At 37.8% G+C, this 22,939-nt stretch overlaps 2 protein-coding genes across 6 annotated transcripts; one reads left to right on the top strand and one right to left on the bottom strand.

Moving 5' to 3' along the window:
* Positions 1 to 6,897: 6,897 nt before the first annotated feature.
* LOC130746763 (lipoyl synthase 2, mitochondrial) lies at positions 6,898 to 11,316 on the bottom strand. Its single transcript, XM_057599486.1, has 4 exons — positions 10,828 to 11,316; positions 9,731 to 9,942; positions 8,793 to 9,172; positions 6,898 to 7,168 (listed from the first exon to the last, which is right to left on the bottom strand). Exons 1-4 carry the CDS (start codon positions 11,253 to 11,255, stop codon positions 7,046 to 7,048), a joined length of 1,143 nt encoding a protein of 380 aa, XP_057455469.1. The 5' UTR covers positions 11,256 to 11,316; the 3' UTR covers positions 6,898 to 7,045.
* Positions 11,317 to 14,886: 3,570 nt separating this feature from the next.
* Positions 14,887 to 22,559, top strand: LOC130746759 (protein STRUBBELIG-RECEPTOR FAMILY 3-like). Of its 5 annotated transcripts, XM_057599481.1 has the most exons (18): positions 15,033 to 15,126; positions 15,273 to 15,330; positions 15,497 to 15,715; positions 16,050 to 16,179; positions 16,269 to 16,340; positions 16,531 to 16,596; positions 16,673 to 16,744; positions 16,821 to 16,892; positions 17,012 to 17,083; positions 17,174 to 17,239; positions 17,808 to 17,873; positions 18,852 to 19,252; positions 19,382 to 19,764; positions 20,138 to 20,409; positions 20,734 to 20,872; positions 21,517 to 21,653; positions 21,738 to 21,894; positions 21,985 to 22,559. In XM_057599481.1, exons 3-18 carry the CDS (start codon positions 15,595 to 15,597, stop codon positions 22,072 to 22,074), a joined length of 2,316 nt encoding a protein of 771 aa, XP_057455464.1. In that variant the 5' UTR covers positions 15,033 to 15,126; positions 15,273 to 15,330; positions 15,497 to 15,594; the 3' UTR covers positions 22,075 to 22,559. The 5 variants fall into 5 exon arrangements, with proteins under 5 accessions (XP_057455465.1, XP_057455462.1, XP_057455460.1 ...); XM_057599482.1 differs by lacking the exons at positions 15,033 to 15,126; positions 15,273 to 15,330 and adding an exon at positions 14,887 to 14,959; XM_057599479.1 differs by lacking the exon at positions 15,273 to 15,330 and having other exon boundaries at positions 14,974 to 15,126; positions 15,560 to 15,715.
* Positions 22,560 to 22,939: the final 380 nt, after the last annotated feature.

Genomic DNA, 22,939 nt, shown 5'->3' with positions numbered 1-22,939 from the left:
CTGGCATAATCCTTCACAAATCGGCGGTAAAAGCCTGTGAGTCCCAAGAATCCCCTGAGGGCAGTCAGTGAAAGGGGAACTGGCCATTCCTTGATAGCAGACACCTTGCTAGGATCTGGTTCCACTCCGCTGGCAGATACAATGTGTCCCAGGTATCCGACTGAACTAACTCCAAATTCACATTTGGAAAGCTTTGCAAAATATTTATGTTCTGATAGTGTGTCCAAAACAACCTTGAGGTGCTCTACATGTGTATTCAGATCAGGGCTATATATCAGGATGTCATCAAAAAATACAAGCACAAATCTGCGAAGGAAGGGACGCAGAAGATCATTCATGGCGGCCTGAAATGTACTTGGGGCATTGGTTAAACCAAACGGCATAACGAGGAACTCGTAATGGCCATCAACTGTCCTAAAGGCAGTCTTGTGGGCGTCATCAGCAGCCATGCGAATTTGATGAAAGCCTGACCTCAAATCAATCTTGGAGAAAAGTGCTGAACCTCCCAACTCATCTAATAATTCATCCACAGTAGGTATTGGGAACCTGTCTTTTACGGTAATAGAATTTAACCCTCTATAATCGACACAAAAACGCCATGACCCATCTTTCTTTTTTATGAGCAGGACTGGGGAGGAGAAAGGGCTTGTGCTTGGCACCACTATGCCTTCCTTAAGCATGTCAGCAAGCATGGTGGCCATGGCCTCCTTTTGGGAGTGAGGGTAGCGGTAGGGACGAATATTGACCGGCGGAGAGTTAGGAATAAGTGTGATGTGATGGTCGTGCGGGCGCGGGGGTGGCAGCCCATGTGGTGGTGCAAAAATATGAGCAGCAGATTGAAGTAAATCCCATAAGGTTGGGTGTAGGTCTGGTGGAGGGGACACAAGTGTATCCATGGCCATGTAGGTTGAATTGGTTGTGGGCATGCACAATAGTGTATGGGATTCAGCAATGGCATCTGAGTGAAGGAGTCGCTGCACTTGATGGTAAGTGGCTGATTTCGGGGGAGGGTGAGGAAAGCCAGTAATGGTAAAAGGCATGCCATTGACCAAGAATGTCATTTCTGGAATGGAATAATCAGAAACAATGCGGCCTAGGGTGCGCAACCACTCTACACCTAGGACAACGTCTGCCCCTTGAATGTCCAAGAGATGGAAAGGTACATTGAACATTGTTCCCTTAATCATTAAGGGAGTATTGTGACATACCCCTGAACAGTAGATGTATGCTCCATTCCCAACCATGACTGGAAATGTGCTAACTGGTTTAATTGGCAAATGCAGGTATTGAGCAATGCGTGGTGGCATCACATTGTGGGAACTCCCGGAGTCAATCAGAACTTGAAATTGCTGTCCAAGGATGGTTCCAAAGAACTTCAGCGTCCGCGGAGAAGGTACGCCTTTTAGCACAGCATTTGATAATTGAAAATGAATTATCTCTTCTTCCCCTTCTACTATTTCTTCTACTGTGCCACAACCCTCTGTGTCATGTGCTGATTCTGATTCAGCTGGGTCATCTATCTGTAAAATGAGAAACTGTTTTGTTTGGCACCTATGTCCTTGAACATATTTCTCATCACAGTTGTAGCACAACCCTAATGCTCTTCTCTCTTGCATTTGGGTTGAAGTCAGCCGCTTCACTGTCATTGGGGTTGGGGATTTCGTGAGGGGCTGTTGTTGATTGTGGGGGCGACTTGGTGGTGTTTGTGGGGAGGGTTGTTGATGAGGTTTTGGGGAAAATGGAGGGTTAGTGTGGTGAGCTGGTGCTGGTTTGGGGTACTTATAGGGCTGGGATTTTGAATCTGCAATTTTTGATTCTACTAATTTAGCCAACCCAATAGCATGTGACACTGAATAGGGCCTTAGAATAGACAACTCATTCTTGATATCAGTCCGTAGCCCAGAAATAAAACAATCAAGCATAGTTTCAGCACTCAAACCCAGAACTTGATTGCACAAGCGTTCAAAACGAGACTGGTACTCAGTCACTGTTGTGTGTTGCTGGAGTTTGAACAACTCTTGCTGTGGGTTATCAAAGGTAGAAGGACCAAAACGAAGAGCAAGAACCCTAATAAATTCCTCCCAAGAATGGAGCTGTCTATTATTGTACATCCATTTATACCAACTTAAAGCTTCCCCATCCATATAAAAAGCAGCGAGTTCTAGTCTTTGTGTGGGTGATGTTTGATGATATTGGAAAAATTGTTCAGCCTTAAAGATCCAGTCAAGAGGATTCTTACCATCAAATGAAGAGAGTTGTAATTTCAGATTTTTGTTGTGCTGTGCAGGTGGAACAGCAGGTACCCGGGAGCCAGATGCAACAGATCCAGCTGCTACTGGATTAGTAGGAACAGATCCAGCGGTTTGTGGTTGTGCTAAAGTTGCCAAGATTTCCTCAGGTGTGAGGGTAACCAAAGAAGGTTGAAACCCAGGTGGTCCAGAGGAGAAACCAAGCTGTCCTGGGGGTCTAACAAGGCCAGATCCAGATGTAAACCCTGGAGGTGGTTGAGGTGGGATTTGCAAGGAAACAAGAGTAGAAATCTACTTGTGTAGAGTCTGCAAGATGGCATTAAAGGCCTCATTTCGTGAATCCTGGAAATTCTGGCGTTGGAGGAGAGCTGTGAGCTTGTCCTCAATGGTGTCCATGGAGGACTGTTCTGGCTGAGAGGAAGACATCAATGAAAGCACCAGTTGGAAGGTAGAAACCCTCCCAAGGGATAAACCCTAGCAGAGATAGCAATAAGAAAATAAAAGAAAAATCAAATTGGTGAGCAAGCTCAATTTTCTGATTAATTGACTGGAAATAGAAATTACATATTTATACTACTTGTCTCTTCTTGTACTTACTAAGGCCCAAATCTACTGGCCCAATAACTAATAATATGAGACTATTTAATATATATATAATAGTACTCCTAATATATTGCCAAACTTTCCTACTCATTTCCGTTTCTTCTTGTTCCTTCCACTGGTCTGATCAAATCCCTTTAACCAAGCTGGTGATTTGGTAATTCTTTTGGGCTTGGAATATTTGTGTTTTCCTTTGGGCCCAATGCTGCCAAATTATCAGTCCTTTCTTTTAGAAACATTCCTGGAAATATGTACATAAGAAGAACTGAAGAAGAATTAGGCATGTTTATAACATACATTGATCAAATTCAACCACAAACATACAACAAGCCAGTGCTACTATGATACAAAAACACACATCAATGTGAAAATAGCTTTCAGTGCTAAATCTACAGAAAAATGAAGCACTCCAAAGAAACATGCGGATTCTCAAGTGATTCCTCCATTAAAACGCCGCCGTTTTTCTCCCCAACAACCTCACCGTTCTCCATTGGCAACAACCGCCGACCAGCTCCTCCCGGCGGCCTGAGCTGTCTCCGACTTGTGCCGGCGCCAACCGTCCTTGTAAACGACGGTGACCCTGGCCGCCTTCCGGAATCCTCTCCGGGATCACGGCGGACCTGGCCGGATTCCCTCCGACGAACTGAACCTGAACCCATCAGAACCTTCTTCGCCGGCGGAGGCTCTGTCACTCTCGCCGGAGAATTTGGCCTTCTCTCTCTCCCGCCGATTCCATTTCCAATGACGGCGTGAGAACGCCTCCGGGGCGCATCGTTGTGTGGTCGATTCCGGTACCGAGTTTCCCCTCTGGTGCCTCGCTTACTCGTAACTTCGTCTTCTCTCGACTCTGTCACCGTCACGGTGGTTGTGGTGGTGGTGGAGAAGCTCTCGCCGACGCTGCATGTTCCCGAAATGGGAGAACAATCATCGGAGGCCTCTTCCAGAAATGCTGCTTTTTCATCGATGGGATCCTTGCTGTGTAGCACAACTGGCAATTGGGTCTTTGATTCTGGCGTCAAAATTGGAACTTGGGGCTTGGAAATGGGTGTTTCCAAGAGTACCTCCTTCACAGATTCTTCAGCAGGTGGTGGTGGGACTCTGCATTCTGATTGGTGGGTAGCATTGGGAGACTTGGGTGCATGGGATCTGAGCTGGGTTTGCTGGTATTTTAGGACATTTTGGTGTTGCTTAGGGGTGCACAAGCAGCAACCCATTTGGTTTGAACCAAGTAATTGTGTGGTGGCTAATTGGAAGAATGGTATTGCATGGCTTCAGCTTGGTTTGTTTTGAAAGTGTTGATGATAAGAGAAACATAAAAAGAAAAAAGGTTTTTGAAATGTTGGCTGAGTTGGGAAATGGGAAGTCAGAAAAAAGGTTGTGAAAATGAGCTAGAGCCTAGAGGGGAGAATGGTGAGGTTAAGTGTTAGAAAGGGGCAATCCAGAGAGAGTGAATATAATTGTAGACAGAGTGAGCTTAATTGATTGACCAAGCAAGAAACATGTTGGACCTGTTTATATAGCTTTAATTTGATCTTAATTCTTACCAAATGATTCATAAATTGAGGATCCAAATTTGGGTATAGATACCTATGGTGATAAAGAAGATAAGAGAAAGAATTAATGAGTATAATATAGTATGATTTTATGTGATAAAAAGTGAGAGGTAGAAAAAAAATGAAATGTTCATAAATATTTATACGATTGAGTGGTTTATGAATCAGCGCCATAATTCTTAACTTGTGTGGATAACCTAATAAAAGTTATTGTTGCAACTCCAATCTGAACTTATTTTGCATTTTACTTATTTAAAAATGAGTTCTGTTATTTAGTATGAATGCTGATAAAATAGAGGGAAGGGTAAATATAAAATCCATCCAATAACATATTTTTCTTTTCTCTTACTTATAACCCAACCAAGTAAGAGGAGATAAAATTTTTACTTTCTTTTCTTTCAATTTCTCTTTAATCCATCGTCAGAACTCATAACTTTCTTTCTCATTTCTTTCCTTCTACTTTCTTTTCTAACCAAACAAAACCTCAATGAGTATGCGTTTATAATGCATGGAAACACTTAATAAAACTAGTTTCAAGTCCTCAATTAACATTTAAATATGATATTATCCCCATCATACAATTTCTATGGTTTTTAGTTTGACATTCACTCTTAATATGGTATTAATAACTAGTCATGTAGCTAATCGAGACATATGTCACCATTGTTTACCACTTCTAACTTCTAAGTCATGTTCGATGACTAGCTCTTTTGATTTAAAAGTGTTCTCACTGTTTTGCAATTTAATTTCAAGAGGCTTCATGGGGCAATAAGAATTATTCTTATTATTAGAGCTAATTGTCAAATCCGACTTAGCAACAAAATATGCCACATAAAATTTCTGATGACACGTACGTGGCAAAGATGGTCTATAAGACTATAATTCTATATTAGCTACACCACCAAAATAACTAGATACTTCATTTTCCTTATTCCCGTTGCAAGCTTTCTGATATTCTAGTCAAGAAAATGGAAAATATGAATTCAGAAGTGAATTCTGAAATTTTATGCGAGAAACGGAAAAAGGTTAACTCAAAAGGGAATTCTGAAAGTTGGCAATGCAAGAGAAAAGATGATTTAAAAGTGAGACATGCTGGACATGGCTGTCAATGTCATGCTAAAGAACACGACAATGTATCATAGCAAAGCTAAAAAAGAGGGAAAAACACTTGCCTTTTGAATTGTCAATTATGAAAGGTTAATTTGATTTAACCCAACTAAATGAATAAACCAAAATAACAAAATTCATTGAAATTTTAGTTCATATCTTAACTCTTTTCAAGTACTAAATCAAATTCGTACCAATAATTATTTCATTAATATTACATTTATATATTAATTATAAAAATTTATTTATATAGAAAATTATACTTTAATATATAATTTAATTTTAAAATAATTATTATAAAATTAATTTTAATCATTTAAACTTCTTCTGTCCTTAAAAATAGCTCAAGTGGTAAGAGTTAAGTGACATATGAGTTAGAGGGGAAGGTTCAGAAATCAATTTTTGTCGGGTGTAATTTATTTCCAATGTACCAAAAAAAATTTAAAATTCTTCTCACTGCATGGGCTAAAACGCTAGTTATTTAAATTTCCATTCTTCTTTTTTTTTTTTTGAATGCAAGCTCATCATATATTAAATTTCCATTCTTCTAAAAAGCAGTTCTATTTATTAACTGTATCACCAAGATAGTCAAGACCAGAGCCCCACTAACGGCACTAAGATTTGCCAACATGACATATAATGGCCTAATTAGCAACGCCGACCCCCCAGTACAAAGGGACTACCAAACTTTCCAGTTTCCACAATATTATATGCTTGAGGAGTGTACTTTAGCCTAAAAAAGAATTACTCAACCATTCCAGCTTTCATTAGTTTTTAGAACCAGTCCCCACAGGATATCAAAACACAGACACTCACCAGCCTGTCATAAGTCACAGCACAAAAAAGAATACCTCACAGCTCTATTGTAACTATTACACTAGACATGGCTTCAGGACAACTTGGCACCAGAATTACACATTTTATTGCTGGTATACTGCTATCAAGTAGTCCCAAAATTTTCTTTAAATTTCAAAGTCAGTGAGATGAGTTAGAATGCAGTTACCAAATAAACCCAAATTGAGTAGCACTCACAAAAATATACACATGAACCATATTAAAATCAACATCTTTAACTGTATCCTCAAATAAGAACTAAATTATAAAAACACAGTAATTGGTACAAATTGCACCGGTTACAGAGAGCAAAAAGTGTTCATGTAGAACAAAACATTAGAGCCTGTTTGTCAAAAACAAATTTATCATTCCGAGTCAAGTTTATCATAACTCTTGTCTCAGATTTTCTTAACTTTGGTTTTCATTGCCTCAGGATGATCAAACCGAGGTTTTTTACGGAATACAAATGGGCTCTTATAAACCTATGCATTTTCTAAATAAATTAAAAGCAAACCACTCAATGATGCTTGTGTGTGGGAGGGGGCAGAGAAAAATTGCAGACAGCATAAGCCTGTTTGTAATATTTAAATGATATATTACATGAGGAATGAGCATCAACATGATGAAGTAAGCCTGCGCTTCTTCTTACATATAATGAACATTAAATGATGTGTAAATAACAAAAGAAAAAAAAAGAATTGATCAAGAGGCAGTCAGCTTTGAGGACGATGCAGCCCGATCTGAATCAATCATGGATTTAATATAGAACTCACCTGCCTTGTATGATGATCTTACCATGGGTCCAGATGCCACATATCGAAATCCCTGTCACATGCAAAGTAGAATTAAGCCATCATTCATACAACATGATCAAGTCATAATTAATATACTATAAGAAACTTTTAATATATTAGAGCTTTTCCACAAATCAACATGAAGTTGGATGCAATAATCAACAGGAAAGAAAAGTGCTGCCATGATTACACTCGCATGGTGACGTATAGAATGCCAGATGAAGTGCTAGAATTAGATCTTTACTAGATGGGGCGCTAAGATGTCATCCTAATTGCTGAACTCATTATGGATTAGCACGATGTAGAATTGTTACAGACTGAATAGGCAAGAATGATGCTGGAAATGATCCTATCTGTTACAAATTTTGAGTTACATATACAAACACCGGCAAGAAGCCCAAATGCTTTAAGTTGGATACGTTGACCCTAGTATCTACTTAGACTACGAAAACATAGTAACAACCGCCAGAAGATTTTAGTAAATGTTGATGGATATTGAGATTATGAGAGCACCAGCAAAATCACGACAATACAGCAATAAATACTGATTGATAGTAAATTAGTAATAGGCATGTTCAAACAATTGCAATGAACAGAACTGCACGGCAAACCAAACTGCACCAAGCTTAAAAAAAACGGAACAATGGTTCACAAACATTTTATTCAAAAAAAATCACTTTTGCCAAACCGGATATCATTCAAAGTAAGCAAACTTCTAACTAAACCCCAAATGTCCAAAACTCATATCAAATTATCATTCATGTTTAGAATCAGTGTCTCCTTCCAAACCTTATATCATCTACAACTACCACTAGCAATAGAACCTCATCCAAAATCTGTGTTCCCTTTATTTAGAAACAATGAAACCTACATTCCTTTTGTTATGCAATCCTTAGTTAGGATTGAATCTTCTTCCTATCTGTTTGCAATTTTCCCCAAATCTTCACGAACCCCTCTGAACTGTCTTCGTATTTTTGGTTTTCAGGTTTTCTGATTTTTCTCCATCAGAACAATCCCCCCTTCTTCTCAAAGCCTCTTTGTGTTCTTCTTCGGGTACACTTGGGGCTTAACACAGCCACATCAGAGAATAGCTCGGTTATCCTCTCAATCGTCATCCCGTGGTGCAGATGTGGGGGCAGAAGCATTGAGTTTCCTTGGTTAGGGTAGTTAACTGTGAAAGGATCCAGCCCTAAAGTTAAGGTAATGCTCCTTCAGACTTCAGTAGCTCTGTTCACAAATCTCCAGAGATGGCACCCCACAACGTTCCATGGTTCTATTCAGGGAATTTTCTTCTCCCTTGTCAATATCACTCCACCAGTTTTTTATCGTGTCTTGCCTTTCTATAGTGGATAGTGGCAAATAGAGGAAAAAATCCAATCCTGTACTTAAACCAGTCTAAAACTGGGTCCTTAACCGGTTCTTATAAATCAAATTGATTTGACCAAAAGTAAACCAGTTCAATTTGAATAAGAAAAAAAAAGAACCATAATACAAGTTTGACTTAGTTAAGTTTGGTTTTCTTAAAGAAACTGGACCATGCCCACCCCAAAATTTAGTAATTTTTTACTTTCCAATCAATAAATGTATATTCCTTTCACTTACAGACAAGTAAAATTCAACTAATCAGAACCCTAGAATAAATGCTAAGAACTTACCATTTCCATTCCAAGAGTCTGATATTTCTCAAAAGCCTCAGGTGTAATATATTCTGATACTGGCATATGGCGCTTTGAAGGTCTCATATACTGACCAAATGTCATCACATCCACTCCAGCTGCTCTCACCTTCTCCATTGTCTTCAAAACCTGGTCAGGCGTTTCCCCACAACCTAACATTATGGAAGTCTTGGTGAGGGTTCCAGCAGGAGCATAATCCTTGGCCATCATTAGAACATCCAAAGACTGTTTAAAATTGGCACGATGATCCCGCACAACACTTTGAAGCTCTTCAACTGTTTCAATATTATGCGCGAAGACATCTAATCCTGATTTGGAAACCTTCTCTACACAGTTTGCATCTCCTCGGAAGTCAGGAACTGTTGCAACAAAAATAAAGCAATAACTGTAATAGGAAGAAATTTTGAATTTTATTTGAAAAGGTAATGATCTATCTCAACAAATATGCCAAAACTGAAACCCTATAATGAAATTATGCACATACAAATCAAACCTTCAAGTTTATTCCCCAATCCTCATGCCCTATCAACAAGATTTCTTTTACTATTCTGATTAAAAGCCAACTATTGAAATATTACCAGTTAACTATGTGGAATTCATCAACAGAAACTGCATGAGGAATTTGCATCTTACGTACCACCTGTAATTCACCTAGCTACCTAATAGCCTATAGTTGAAAGTTGAAACACAAACTCACATAAGATAGCCCTTCATTTCATATATATCATTCACTAGCTCTAACTGCAAACCAGATAGACACTCATCTAATTCAGTAGAATTAGGTGCCAACCAACCTATAAAAGGTTTGATTGTTGTTTGCTATTGGATAGAACTAAATGATCAATTGCCCATACGGCCATACAAATGACCACCACACTGCTATATTTTCAGAAACTACAAATATCCAAAATGCATACCTAAGGCTTCTATCAGCATACTAGGCTTCAACGCCTTCATCTTCTGCACTGTTTCAGTAAAATGACCACTCCCTTGATCAGGTAAATCATCACGGTCAACACTTGTTATGACCACATAATCCAAACCCCATGCCACAATTGCTTCCGCCACATTAGTGGGCTCATCAGGGTCAGGTGGAGGAGGAGTCCTTGATGTCTTTACATTGCAAAATCTGAAAAATAACAACATTACTAAAAGGAAGCGTTCTAGTAAAAACAAACTGATCCATGTACAACTTCAATAGGTTTTAGCATTTCAGGACTTAGGATTATTACATTGACATCCCTGTAGCGCTTATTACAACCAAAATCCCTCTTTGGAAATTACATTACTTCCTTTTGTTATTTACAAGACAAAAGAAAATGGTGCAAAAATTGCGAATAACTGATATAGTAGGTTAGTTAGGCACAAACAATTTCCCAAATAAAGGGCATTGGGCAATAGAAGAGCACATAAATTTAGGTATGCAAGTGTAATTTCCCCAGCATGAACAGTGCCAGGTTCAGATTTGTATAATTACAAAACCTTTTATATTGACCTATAAAAAACATCTAAGGCAGTACAGGTTCAGACTTCAGAAGCGATTCTTATAATTCAATTAACACAAGAATTTGATCACGACTATGAGGTAGCAACTAGACAAAAGGAGCCAGTCCACTCAGTGCTGTTAATTGCTGATCGCGGAAAATAGTGGAAAATAGCGGACAACAGCGGAATAGTGGTAAGCTCTGAGAGCACTACGCTATAGCGCCGCTGTAACCGCTATTTGACAACACTGAGTCCACTCAACTCATCATTGCATACTTTCGAACAGGGGCATCATCCATTTCATCATAATATGCCAGTAAACAACTCATCATTGCTTAAAAACAACTTCACATTCCTCAGGTCTCACACAATGAGAACCTACATCTCCATACCACCACTCCATGCCATTTATCCATCAAGCTAACGTACCAATGGTTACTCTAATTCATGATTAACCTAAACTGAAGGCACCAATTGCAAAAAAAACTATGTAAATTCCAAAAACAAAAAGAAATTATTGGTATATAACCTGCAACCTCGAGTGCAAGTGTCTCCAAGAATCATGATAGTAGCCGTGGCGGTACCGGTCTCGCCGCCGGACCAGCACTCACCCAAATTAGGACACTTAGCCTCCTCGCAGACGGTGTGAAGCTTCAATTCACGGAGCTTCTTCTTGATCTGCACGTACTTCTCGCCGCCGGGGATGGACTCCTTCATCCATTTGGGCTTCGGAAGCGGCTTCTTCTTGGTGCCGACCTCGACCGAGTAACCGTCACCGGATTTCAGCGCAATGAAGTCAGAGAGCGATGGCGATTCTTCCGCCAGGCGAGCCCGGAGCGCCGCGAGAGTTTGCGACGGCGTGGCGGTGTTGGTGGTGGTGGTGGTGATTGAGGTTGAAGAGAAGGGTTTGGTGGCCCATTTGAGGGTTCCGGCGACGGTTCTAACCCGCGAATACATGATCCCTCGCTCTCTTCGGACAATCACAGATCGCGTGCGTAGATAGATAGAGACCGCTGGAAATACAAGGTGCCGCCAACTCCACTCTCCCTCAATATGGGCCTCAATTTGGGCCGGTATCGATTAGGATTACACGTGGCCCATTTACTATTGTTGATAAAAAGAAGTGAAGTGTTCCTTTCGCATCCTCCTCAATGCTTAATCTCACCCTTTTATATGTCCTTAAAAGATAGCTTAAATTGTAAGAGATATGAGACATGTAGGTTGAATATGGGATATTCGGGGATCGATTCTTGGATGGTACAATTTATCTTTCTGATGTACCAAAAAATAAATCTCACCCTTCTATGTTCCCGAATTAATGTTATATTAGGTTAGGAAACAGAGTGTGAAAAAAAGTGAAAGGAAAGAATGAGAAATTTTTCATAATACAATAAGAATTTTCATTGTAGTTCCGAAAATCGTTTTATGGGGCTATAGTGAAAATTATATAATTCGGAAACTAAAGGTGAAGTGGAAGAAGGGGAAGCAATGTGTTATGTGAGTCTGAAATTAGATATGGCGAAGTCATTGTTTGCGTTGAATGAGGGATTTCAATATTCAATTCTAGCTTCCATGGAGTTTTCGCGAAGACGATTGACTTGATCATGAGGTGAACGACTACAATTAGTTTCTTTGTTTTGTTAAATGGGAGGTTAAAGAGATTTTCCCATTTTCCCAAGCTTCTAGAAGGCTATGGGTGGGGGGGCCTTCTATCATTGTACCTATTTATTTTGGGTGTGGAGGTCTTTTCCGGTCTTATATTACAGGCACATGAGAGAAATGCCCTTCATGACATTCGCATTGCGAGACAAGCGCCTTAGATCTCTCACCTCTTCTTTGTTGATGATAGAGGAGAGGTTAGTGCAACAATGATAAATCTTAGGGGAGGTAAGTGCAATTTTCCCTTTAATTTTAACTTTGTAATTCCATGGATTTAATTGTGGATTGATTGGATAGATGGTGAGTTCATGGTTCCACTTGCCCTCTTATCTTAACTTACACCTTTATTGAGAATGAAAATTATTTTTGGACCCAACAAAGTGCTAACTATTATACAAAAAATAGGAAAAAACAAAAATAATTTATGGCGGTTTCAAATCGCTACAAAAACAACAATAAAGTTACACTTTAATTTTCAAAGGGGGCGTTTGTTTCACGGATTGGAAAAAGATTCCCGGGAATGTTTGGGCCGGAATCTACATTCTAGTGTTTGGTAGCAGATTTAAAAAAAATATTCCCGGGTATCTTTCATTCCTGGATAAGTCATATGCCCATCCACAAGCATTTCTCATTCCCATGATGCAGAGGTGGGTAAGTTGAATCCTGAATAGAAGGGAATGAGATTTTTGGTGTGAAATATCTGAATTGCCACTACCCACTACCAACTACCCACTACCCATGTCTTTTACCGCGAAGGGTATTTTAAGAATTTTACTATCTATTCCCAGGAATATACATTTTGAACTAAACATATATTATAATTATACCCAGGAATATTAAAAAAGATTCCCAGAAACTGATTTTGTGAACCAAATAATTTTTTTAAAGATGTCTAGGAATAACATTCTCATCATAACATTCCCGGGTATCATTTTCCAATTTTTTTTTACACTTCACAATTATGCAGATGTATGTTTGGAACGCAGGTCCAAATATCGGATCCGTGGTGGGAATCTCTTCAACCCAATTTTGAAAATCTATTTTCCCCCTCCCATCCTCCTATCAATCTTGGGTCTTGACAGCTGAAGAATTTTGTTTAGTACATGCCAATCGATGCCGTAGTGTGTATGACTGTATGACATATTGGCAATGTAGTGCCCATGATACTGATACATGACCTTATATAAATAATGGTGAACACTTTGTGGTGAGAGGAATCATATGATAAGAGAAGCCTGCCAACCAGCAACCGAAACCATCCAAAGGAATTAAATGAACTAAGGAAAATGACACCCAGTCATTCATTTTAACAATTTTTTTACTAATCAAGTTGATATTATCTCTACGTCAATGCATACACACATTAATTAAAAGTCAATATGAGAAAATTTCAAAATGAACATCGCAATTAAATGTGCAATATGCAGTTTTTTCATACTGAATAGGCAGGGATGACACCAATTAATTTTTCCTATATTTTAACCATTAAATATTAAAGTGAGTTTTGCTTGTGAGTAAAATAATTTGAGAAATTGACTAGTTGTAACGCAACAGTTGTAATTTTAAGCCAAGCCCCTGTTGTTGCAATTTTCTGCTTTTCTTTTCCTTGCTGGGTTCCCTTCCTGGACCCTATTATACTACCTACTTGAGAGAGTTGGTCTCAAGGTCTTTTTATCAATTCAATTTCCCCTTTCGAAAAAAAAAAACGCAACAGACAAGACAAAGCAGAGGTGGAAGTCTTTTGGGGATGACCGTCTAACCTTGTACCTATTTATTTTGGGCGTGGAGGTCTTTTCCGGTCTTATATTGCCGTCCCAGGAAAGAAATGCCCCCTCATGTCATCCGTATTGCCACAATGATAAACCAGCTCATTAGAGGGCATGTGCAATATGCTCCTTTAGTTTTAACTTTGTAATTGGATGAATTTGATTGATTTAATTGTGGATAGATGATTACATATCCATTTTCAACCTTATCTTAACTTACACCCTTATTATGAACCAAAATTATTTTCAAACTGAGCACAATGTCGACCGCCAATTCACATATGCAAGTTTTATAAACAACGGGAAGACAACATTTTATCGGCTTGGGACCGCTACCAAAACCGTTACAAAATTGCACATTTATTTCGGGGAGTTTGAAATTCCACTAAACTCTTTTTTCCTTTTTTTTTACTCTTCCGCCGCTAAACATATATGTATGTTCGTAACGCAGGGTCCAAATGTCAGTCCTATATAGAGAAATTTCATTAACCCAATTATGGGGAAAAAAACCCTCCAATCCTCCTATCAATCTTGGGACCGCTGTAGGATTTTGTTTAGTACATGCCAATCGATGTCATAGTGTATGACTGTATGACAAATTGAAAAAAACCCTCCAATCCTCCTATTGCACATGATACCTTACCTTGTATAAATAATGGTGAACACTCTGTAGTGAGAGAAATCATATGATAAGAGAAGCCAGCCAACCAGCAACCGAAACCAAAATCTCCATACACCATTTTAATAACAAGAAGTAGGAGCCATATTTGATTTTTTATGCAAGAGAATAAATGAACTAAGAAAAATGATCATACCCAGACACCCAATATTTTAACAATTTTTTTTATTAATCTAGTTGAAATTCATAGGTGTAACGCCATTAATATCAATCACATCCCACATAATTTTTTAGGAAAAATCTATTGATATAATCTCTACGTCAATGCATACACACATTGCAAGTCAATATGAGAAAAGTTGTTACAAAATGAATATCGCAATTCAATGTGCAATATGCAGTTTGTTCATACTGAATAAGTTTTTTCTATATTTTAACCATTAAATGTTTGTAAAATAATTTGAGAAATAATTGACTAGTTGTTGTAACGCAAGAGACATGACAAAGCAGAGGAACATATAAACTTGTATAAACAAACATGAAACATGAATGGACAGCATGGCATGTCAGAGAAAAAGCGTACGCGCGTTGATGAAGGAGCGTGACAACAGACAACGGTAAATTTCACCGTACTTAGATAGATAGATATGTACAATGAATGATTTTGCCATTTGTTTACACGCACTTTCTTCGCTTTGGATCAGAACAGAAACAGAACCTCCTTCACAGTACTCAGTCTGTAGCAGCTTTTTCCTTTTCTCCTTGCTTTCAGCTTTTTCTCAAGGTTAGGGTTCTTGTCAGGTCGACCGACCACCAATGTTGCAATGTTCAACTCTCTCTCCACTCACTCAGATTCCACTTTGACTCTTAGCTATTAAGTTTTACTTAAAATAACCCTTTCCTTTCTCTTTTTTTTTTCTCTTTTCCCAGCTTGGTTTTCTTAAAGATATTTCCAGCATTACCTCTTTATTCTCACTTTCTATCTAAAGTATGTTCGCTCTGTTTCTCAGATTCACAGATTTCATACAATACTTGAGTATAAATGTATAATGTGCATTTTTTATGCTTTTGGAATAATGGGTTTTTTTCATTTACTTTTTAGTTTAATTGTCTTTAACTTCCAGCAATTTGGTTTTCTTGGATTCAATTTTCAGGTTCCTTGGTGTTGATTTCTAAATTGGTTAGAGGAAAGCTTTCTGATTGGGTTCATTGGACAGGACTGAGCTCAAGGTTAAGGTTGAGCTGGGGATCAATGGGTGTGGAACGATCTGCTTCACAGTACAAGAGAGTGAAAATCCATGGACAAGTTCTTTTGGGGTTTATGTTGATCTGCATAGTTCAATTTTCACTTGCAGACACTAATCCCACTGATGGTAATCATTTTCTCCCCATTTTCCCCTTCCCTAATTTCCCTCCACACTCATGATTTGGGTTGATAATCTTTATCTACCTCCCTTGCTAATTCAATTTGTGCTCCTGTGCTTCTTTTTGTTAAGTAATATGCTCAGATAATGTCTAATTCAATTCAAAATTGTACCTGTTGGCTAGTTTAGCTTACTTAATTATCCTGGCTTTAGTTTCTAGACCAATTTTGTGCTGGCTACTGAATTGTGTGTCCCTGTTACTTAATTCAACATACTCTTGATTATTATTTTCATCTATTTGTGGTCTATTTATAAGAGTTCTGAATTTTCATGATTGTATCAGTTGCGGCAATTAATCGCTTATATGCTGCATTGGGCAGCCCTGCTCTTCCTGGGTGGGTTTCTAGTGCGGGAGATCCGTGCGGAGAAGCATGGCAGGGCGTTCAATGTAATGGTTCACTCATACAAGCAATGTATGTTAAGACTTTTTCTTGCTTCTTCATTTTGATTGACATCTTGCAAAATAAATGACTGTTGTCTCTTATCATTTAATGTATGACAGAGTTCTGAATGGTGCGAATTTGGGAGGAGAACTCGGTGAGAGCTTGGGGCCATTTGTTTCTATCCAAGAGATGTAAGTAGCAAACTCTCTCTTCTCCACAGGCTTGCTTATCTGGATCTTTATGCATGGCTGAGCAAGTCCATGTGTTAGTGTGTATAGCATGTGTCTTGCATTTTGTAGGTTCATGAATTTCAGTGGTCGTCTTTCTTAATTTTTTTCATCTGGCACCACTTTTGCTGTTTGTTTCATGTTTTGGGGGCAGAGCTCTAAGCAACAACCACATCGGGGGAAGTATTCCATCCGGTTTGCCAGTGACCTTGCAAAACTTGTAGGTGGTACCTACCTATTTAATATTTTCTCTTGCAACAAATTGTGCACTGACATGATGGTTTGTACTTTGGCAGTTTTCTTTCAGGTAACCAGTTCACTGGAAGTATTCCAACCTCTTTATCCACATTGACCGAACTGATCGCCATGTGAGTTTATCTAACTGATAGCTGATGTCAACTGTTATGCAAGTTTATCTAACTGAAATTGATGTTCTCCTTTCAGGTCTCTTAACGACAATCTTTTAACTGGAGAAATACCAGATGCCTTTCAGTCTCTTACAAAATTGACCAATCTGTAGGGCCTTATTTCAAATCAATCTTTAGCTATGTGTGTGTGTGTTTGAAGTTGAATGAAGATTCTTTTAGCTCCATTGTACATGAAACTTATTTGATGAGCCACAAACTTCTATGCAGAGATTTATATAATAATAACTTGAGTGGGGAGTTGCCTCCATCTCTGGAGACTTTGTCAGCTCTGACCACCCTGTGAGTATTTTGACTCAATATATATAGTGACTTTTATGAACTCAATTCTTTTTTCTCTGTCACTGAATCTAACATTTTCCTTGTTGACAGAAATTTACAGAACAATAATCTGTCTGGGACCCTTGACGTTTTACAAGACCTTCCACTGCAAGAATTGTACTCCTCTTAACCATGTTTCATACAAGTTTTGCCTGATATTAGTATGATAAAAAAATAAACAATTAGACCTTATAGTTTCAAGTTTCAACCATTTTTTATTTTGGTTCCTAAAGTTATTTTTAGATTTAAGTCCTTATAATTTTTTTTACTTATTTGAATTCTGGTTCTCAGGATTCAAGGCTTTAACTGTAAAGATAAAAAAATTCATAAAAATAGACACATATACCTTAATGAGTAAAAATTAGAGCATTCAAATTTAAATGGGTGGAAAATATTTGGCTAATGCTTTAATTGCACTATGGCTGAGATCAAAATTCAAATGAACAAAACTAGAGACCGATGTCCATAAAAATATAATTGTGAGGCCCAAAATTTAAATTGGGTGAAGTTGTGGGGTTTATTATTTACTTTAACCTATTACTATTAGTGTGGAGAATTGCTTTTTACATGGATTATAGAGCTTTTGGAAGAAAAAGGAATGCATATAGGATTTGATGTCATCTTTTAGTTTTTCAATTACTCTTTTCTTTTCTTAAATTCATGCTTATTCTACCTGTTGGAGCAGGAATGTCGAGAACAACCAATTTACTGGATCAATACCTCAAAAGTTGTTAAGCATCCCAAAGTTCAGGTAAGATCCTTAAGACGTAATTTCTTCTGTATGCGGCGATTTCTTGAGTATGAAGATGGGCATGGATCTTGGTATTTTGGACTGTGTTTTTCGTGAAAGTATCTGTGATCCTGTTAATTCCAAAGATATAAGAACATCATTAGCAAAAGCTGTATCCCACTAAGTGAGGTCGGCTATAGGATCACACTACTCACAGTATGCCATAGAGCTTAAAAACTATATTTTGAGGGGTATTATTGATAATGAGGTCATTTTTAACAATATCTTCCAATGTTATTTTTGGCCTCTCTCTACTCCTCTTCATATGAATAAAGACTATGTTATCAACCTTTCTCACCGGTGCCTCCAAAGGTCTTCTTTGTACATGTCCATACCGCCAAGAAAAATTCAGGAATTAATAACAGAAGAATACACAAGTACTCCAGTATGAGACTTTTCTTTCTCCAAAATTTATATAGCACTTCAGTTCTAGAAAGCAACCAAATCGACGCTGCCTCCATTTATACAGCCAGGCAATAGAAACTATACATATGACAGAATAAGTCTCCAGAGTCAAAAGTTTAGACATGCAATTTCAGATGTTTTATAGTCAGTTAATTTGGTGAGGTGTACATTTTCTTTTTTTTGAACTTGCAATGAAGGACTTAAGTATGGTTGTAATATGGTGTTTAGTAATGGTGCTTGAAATTTGTGTTTGTTTTCCTGTATGTTGTTCTTTTGTAATTTAAATAGATGTAAAAGACAAAATAAGGATAATGGTGAACTGTAAGCTTCAAAGAGAAAAATTGTGACTGGACTATTGGTGTTTGGGACCAAAAGTGTTATAGCTCTCTTGTATCTACATTAGAAAAGTGATGTGTGTATTCCTTTATCTATTTTCAGTTCCTTTTTTGATATCTGTGTCATTTCAGAAATTTGATTGATATATATATCTATAAAGTTTTTCTGCTTCAATAACTCAGTGGTAATCATATGCAGTAAAGATGGAAATCCATTCGATCTTATTGGCAATGCAACTATAGCTCCGGCTCATCCACCTCGTTCTCCAGTGACTGCACCACCATCCGGAAATTTGGTTTTTGGGACACCATCTTCTGGGCGTGTACCTGCTAAACAGGCTCATGGACCAAGTGCAGCAATTGAATCAAGTTCTGGGAAATCAAAAACACACATGAAAAGGGTGGTTTGGATATGTATTTCTGGTGTATTGGTGTTTATTATTTTTGCACTGGGACTTGCTATCTTTATTCCAAGATGTAGCAGAAAAGAACGGGTTGAGAGAACTTCCAAGCAACATCTAATTGGTGCATATGGACGTGAAAGACAGAATCCTAGGGATAATGGAGCTTTAGTGCAACCACCCAGACAAACTGAGAAAGGCAAGAAAACATATTCTTCTGGTCTCTCCAGTCTCCATTTATTTTCTGACATTTGAAATATTTTTCCTTGTAACGATTTCACCAATTTAACCATTTTATTGTCTAAATAATTTTGATTTTTTCTAACAGTGCCCAAAGGGGCTGTTGTCAGGCCAAAAGAGGATCATCAAGCAGAGAAAGATGAGCAAAGAAGAGGAACAATACCAAAGTTGTTAGAGCAAGAGATTGATATGAGTGGATTAGATGAATTTTCAATGCCTCCACCACCCCCACCTCCTCCACCACCACCTCCTGCTCCACCCCTTATTGCTGAGAGGGTGATTGTTGAGCCAACCACAATCAGCGGAGGGGCTAATATCAATCATCCTAAAAAAAGTCCAGCTCCTCCCACTTTTGCCAAATCTTTCACCATTGCATCCCTTCAACAGTATACAAATAGCTTTTCTCAAGACAATCTTATAGGATTAGGCATGCTGGGGAGTGTGTACAGGGCAGAGCTTCCTGATGGGAAGGTAAGACTGTTGCTTATTAGTTGCATTGATCCCTCGTAGAATGTACTGCTGAAATGGAGTACACACCGACTTTTTGTTTGTTTTCCTTGTCTGCTTAGTTATTATGATATGTTTCCTGAACTCTAACCACCTTTAGGTAGCATTTAATGATTACATCTATGTGATTTAAATATTCTGGCAAGACAGTTCCTGAATGACATGTTAACTGGTTTAATGCTTATACTGTTCCATCACACGCTTAACTACTGATATTTTTAAATGGCATCTTGATTCAAATCTCTATTTCTCTATCCCTTAGAAGTCCTGTAAATTTTATATGTACCCTGATTGGTTTCAATTTCTGACACTTTGTTCTCTCTGTATGAATTGTTAGATACTTGCTGTGAAGAAACTAGACAAGAGAGTTTCTGATCACCAAAAGGATGATGAGTTTCTTGAATTGGTTAACAGTATTGACAGAATCCGGAATGCAAATATTGTTGAGCTTATGGGGTACTGTTTAGAGCATGGTCAAAAGCTTCTGGTCTATGAGTACTGCAATAATGGGTCTCTGCAGGAAACACTTCATTCAGATGATGAATTCAAAGCAAGACTTTCTTGGAATACTCGCATCCGGATAGCACTGGCTGCAGCTACAGCCTTAGAGTAAGTCAAGTAACTATTTAGGAAAAACGGTTTTTCTAATCTAAGCAACATCATAGGATAAAGAATACAAAAGTGGAAAGATTTGATGGAAAAAGAAAGGTTGAGTACATCAGAAATATAAAAGTGTAATAACCCTTCTTTTTCCGCTTATCTTTCTACTATGAAACGGAGTAGGTTAGAAAAATCTAAAACTTGGGATTAATAAATATATAATAGAACTTTTTGAAGTTTAAATTGCAAAAAAAAATACAAATAATATTTACCCATAATGCTTCTTTATGTGGAACTTTCTGAGTCTAATACTTGATGTGAACCTTTGACAAGGTACTTGCATGAGCAATGTCAGCCACCTGTTGTGCACAGAAATTTCAAGTCTGCTAACATTCTCCTTGATGATGATCTATCAGTGCGGGTATCTGATTGCGGCCTGGCTCCATTAATAACTAAAGGTTCTGTGAGTCAGGTAAGAGTTTATTAGGTATTGTAAAAAATATGTTTCTGAATATTGAGGGAAATGGTACCAAAAGTTTTGCAAGAAGAAACATATACTTCCTGTGGACTAACCTCTAAAATAGTCAAATTTTAATATGTCAATTTCCCATTATGTACAACTAAGTTGTCTTTTTTTAAGCATCATTATAATGCAATCACTCTGCATTGGAATGATTAGCATGTGAGTTAGTTCCTCCATTACAAAATAATTTTCAAAATAATTTAATGTAAAATTCAAATGGTCTTGCCGATGGGTCCTCAGGGCATGGGTTATAAAGCATTTAATACACTAGTAAATGTTTCCAATTGCTACTTGAAAATGTAAGTATTACAAGTAATTTTTTATTCTGGATTTAATATAATAAATACTTTTTAATGATACTTACCTCTAGTAAATGTTTTCAATTACTTGAAAATGTAAATATAACCAGTGTTCTAACCAAGACTATATGGCTAAGTGAACTTATATTCTCTTCTAATTGGGAACATTTAGTTAGTTTATGAATCCTTGAGCGGAAACTCAGATGACAATTATTTTGAAATAGAGGAACCCAGGGGGTAATTGCAATTGTAATTTGCACTATGACAGCCTGATAACATTGTCTGCATTTTCAGCTCTCAGGGCAACTGCTAACCGCTTATGGCTATGGAGCTCCAGAATTTGAGTCCGGAATTTACACATACCAGAGTGACGTGTACAGCTTTGGTGTGGTTATGTTAGAACTTTTGACAGGCCGGCAGTCCTATGACAGGTAAGGGCTCATAACCAAAGTAATTCAGCATCTATTTCCAGCTTTTCATGGACTTCATTCATGAATTCTGAACATCTTGGACAGGACACGCCCTCGAGGGGAACAGTTTCTGGTAAGATGGGCAATTCCTCGACTTCATGATATTGATGCATTATCAAGGATGGTTGATCCCTCTCTCAATGGAGATTACCCTCCCAAATCACTGTCAACTTTTGCTGACATTATTTCTAGATGTGTTCAGGTAAGCTTATTCACTTTCAATCTGAACTTGAATTTCAATCTCTGTGCTACCATGCAATTGATTTCTTTTCTTGGCCGTCATGTGATGCAGTCAGAGCCAGAATTTAGGCCAGCCATGTCAGAGGTTGTGCTGTACTTATTAAATATGATAAGGAAGGAATCTCAGCAAAATGAAAAATGAAGATGGTATTTTCATATTGGAACATGAATGGATCTTTAACTATTGACATGCTATAAATGATGATCTCAAATTCTCAACTAGTTGACAGTTGAGATATACATATTTCATCTGAGGGCCTAATATGAAGCACCCTGTGCTTTGTTACTTCCTATGAAGCTCCAAGCCATCCAATAATCACATGCCAAGTTCTGTGAGTTGCTTTGTCCAATCAGCTTCAGAGAATTGTCAGCAACACTTCCAAATGTAGATTATAAGTATAATTTTATGCATGATCGATTTCATTAAACCATGCCATGTTGACCGGGTAATTGGCCCATTTGTTTGATGATTGTTTCCCTATTGTTGTTGATGATGAAATCTGATGCCATAGTGCATCCTAGGGATTTTATTATGTTCATCCTTGATGAAATTTGGTAATCCTTGTACCATTTCACATTCAAGCACTGTAATATAATATATTAATATAGTTCTTTGTAAACTGGAAACGTGCCTTCTGCTATTTACACTTACAGAGAATTCATTTGATAGTCATAGGATAAGACTCACGATAAAACATGAATAAAACAATGCAGTTACATGAACTATGAGGCCGTTTGGATACCATAAATAAGCTCTTATTACAGCTTTTTCACTAGAAAAAAGCTAGAGCTTATTAAAAAGTGGTGTTTGGATAATTTATTTTAACTTATTAAAAAGCTTCTTAAAGATCTTTTTGAAAAGCTGGGTCCTGGAGCTTATTTTTTCTGCTTTTTCGGGAAGCTGTTACCTAAAACTTTATTGACAAAATTACCCTTAGCAAAATATCAGAATGACAAGCCTTGTCCTACATTTCAATTCTCTCCATCTGAAACACTAAACCCTAGCA

This window comes from Lotus japonicus, chromosome 3, assembly GCF_012489685.1.
Source record: "Lotus japonicus ecotype B-129 chromosome 3, LjGifu_v1.2".
In the NCBI taxonomy this organism is placed as follows: domain Eukaryota; kingdom Viridiplantae; phylum Streptophyta; class Magnoliopsida; order Fabales; family Fabaceae; genus Lotus; species Lotus japonicus.
This window is presented reverse-complemented; position numbering and strand designations above follow the sequence as displayed.

Coding starts and splice junctions, on each gene's coding strand:
- LOC130746763 (XM_057599486.1), bottom strand. CDS start 11,255: ATGTATTCGCGGGTTAGAACCGTCGCCGGAACCCTCAAATGGGCCACC. Junction 9,943..10,827: donor ACTTGCACTCGAGGTTGCAG/GTTATATACCAA, acceptor GTTATTTTTCAG/ATTTTGCAATGTAAAGACAT. Junction 9,173..9,730: donor TATGCTGATAGAAGCCTTAG/GTATGCATTTTG, acceptor TTGTTGCAACAG/TTCCTGACTTCCGAGGAGAT.
- LOC130746759 (XM_057599477.1), top strand. CDS start 14,997: ATGAATGATTTTGCCATTTGTTTACACGCACTTTCTTCGCTTTGGATC. Junction 20,410..20,733: donor GCTGCAGCTACAGCCTTAGA/GTAAGTCAAGTA, acceptor ACCTTTGACAAG/GTACTTGCATGAGCAATGTC. Junction 20,873..21,516: donor CTAAAGGTTCTGTGAGTCAG/GTAAGAGTTTAT, acceptor CTGCATTTTCAG/CTCTCAGGGCAACTGCTAAC.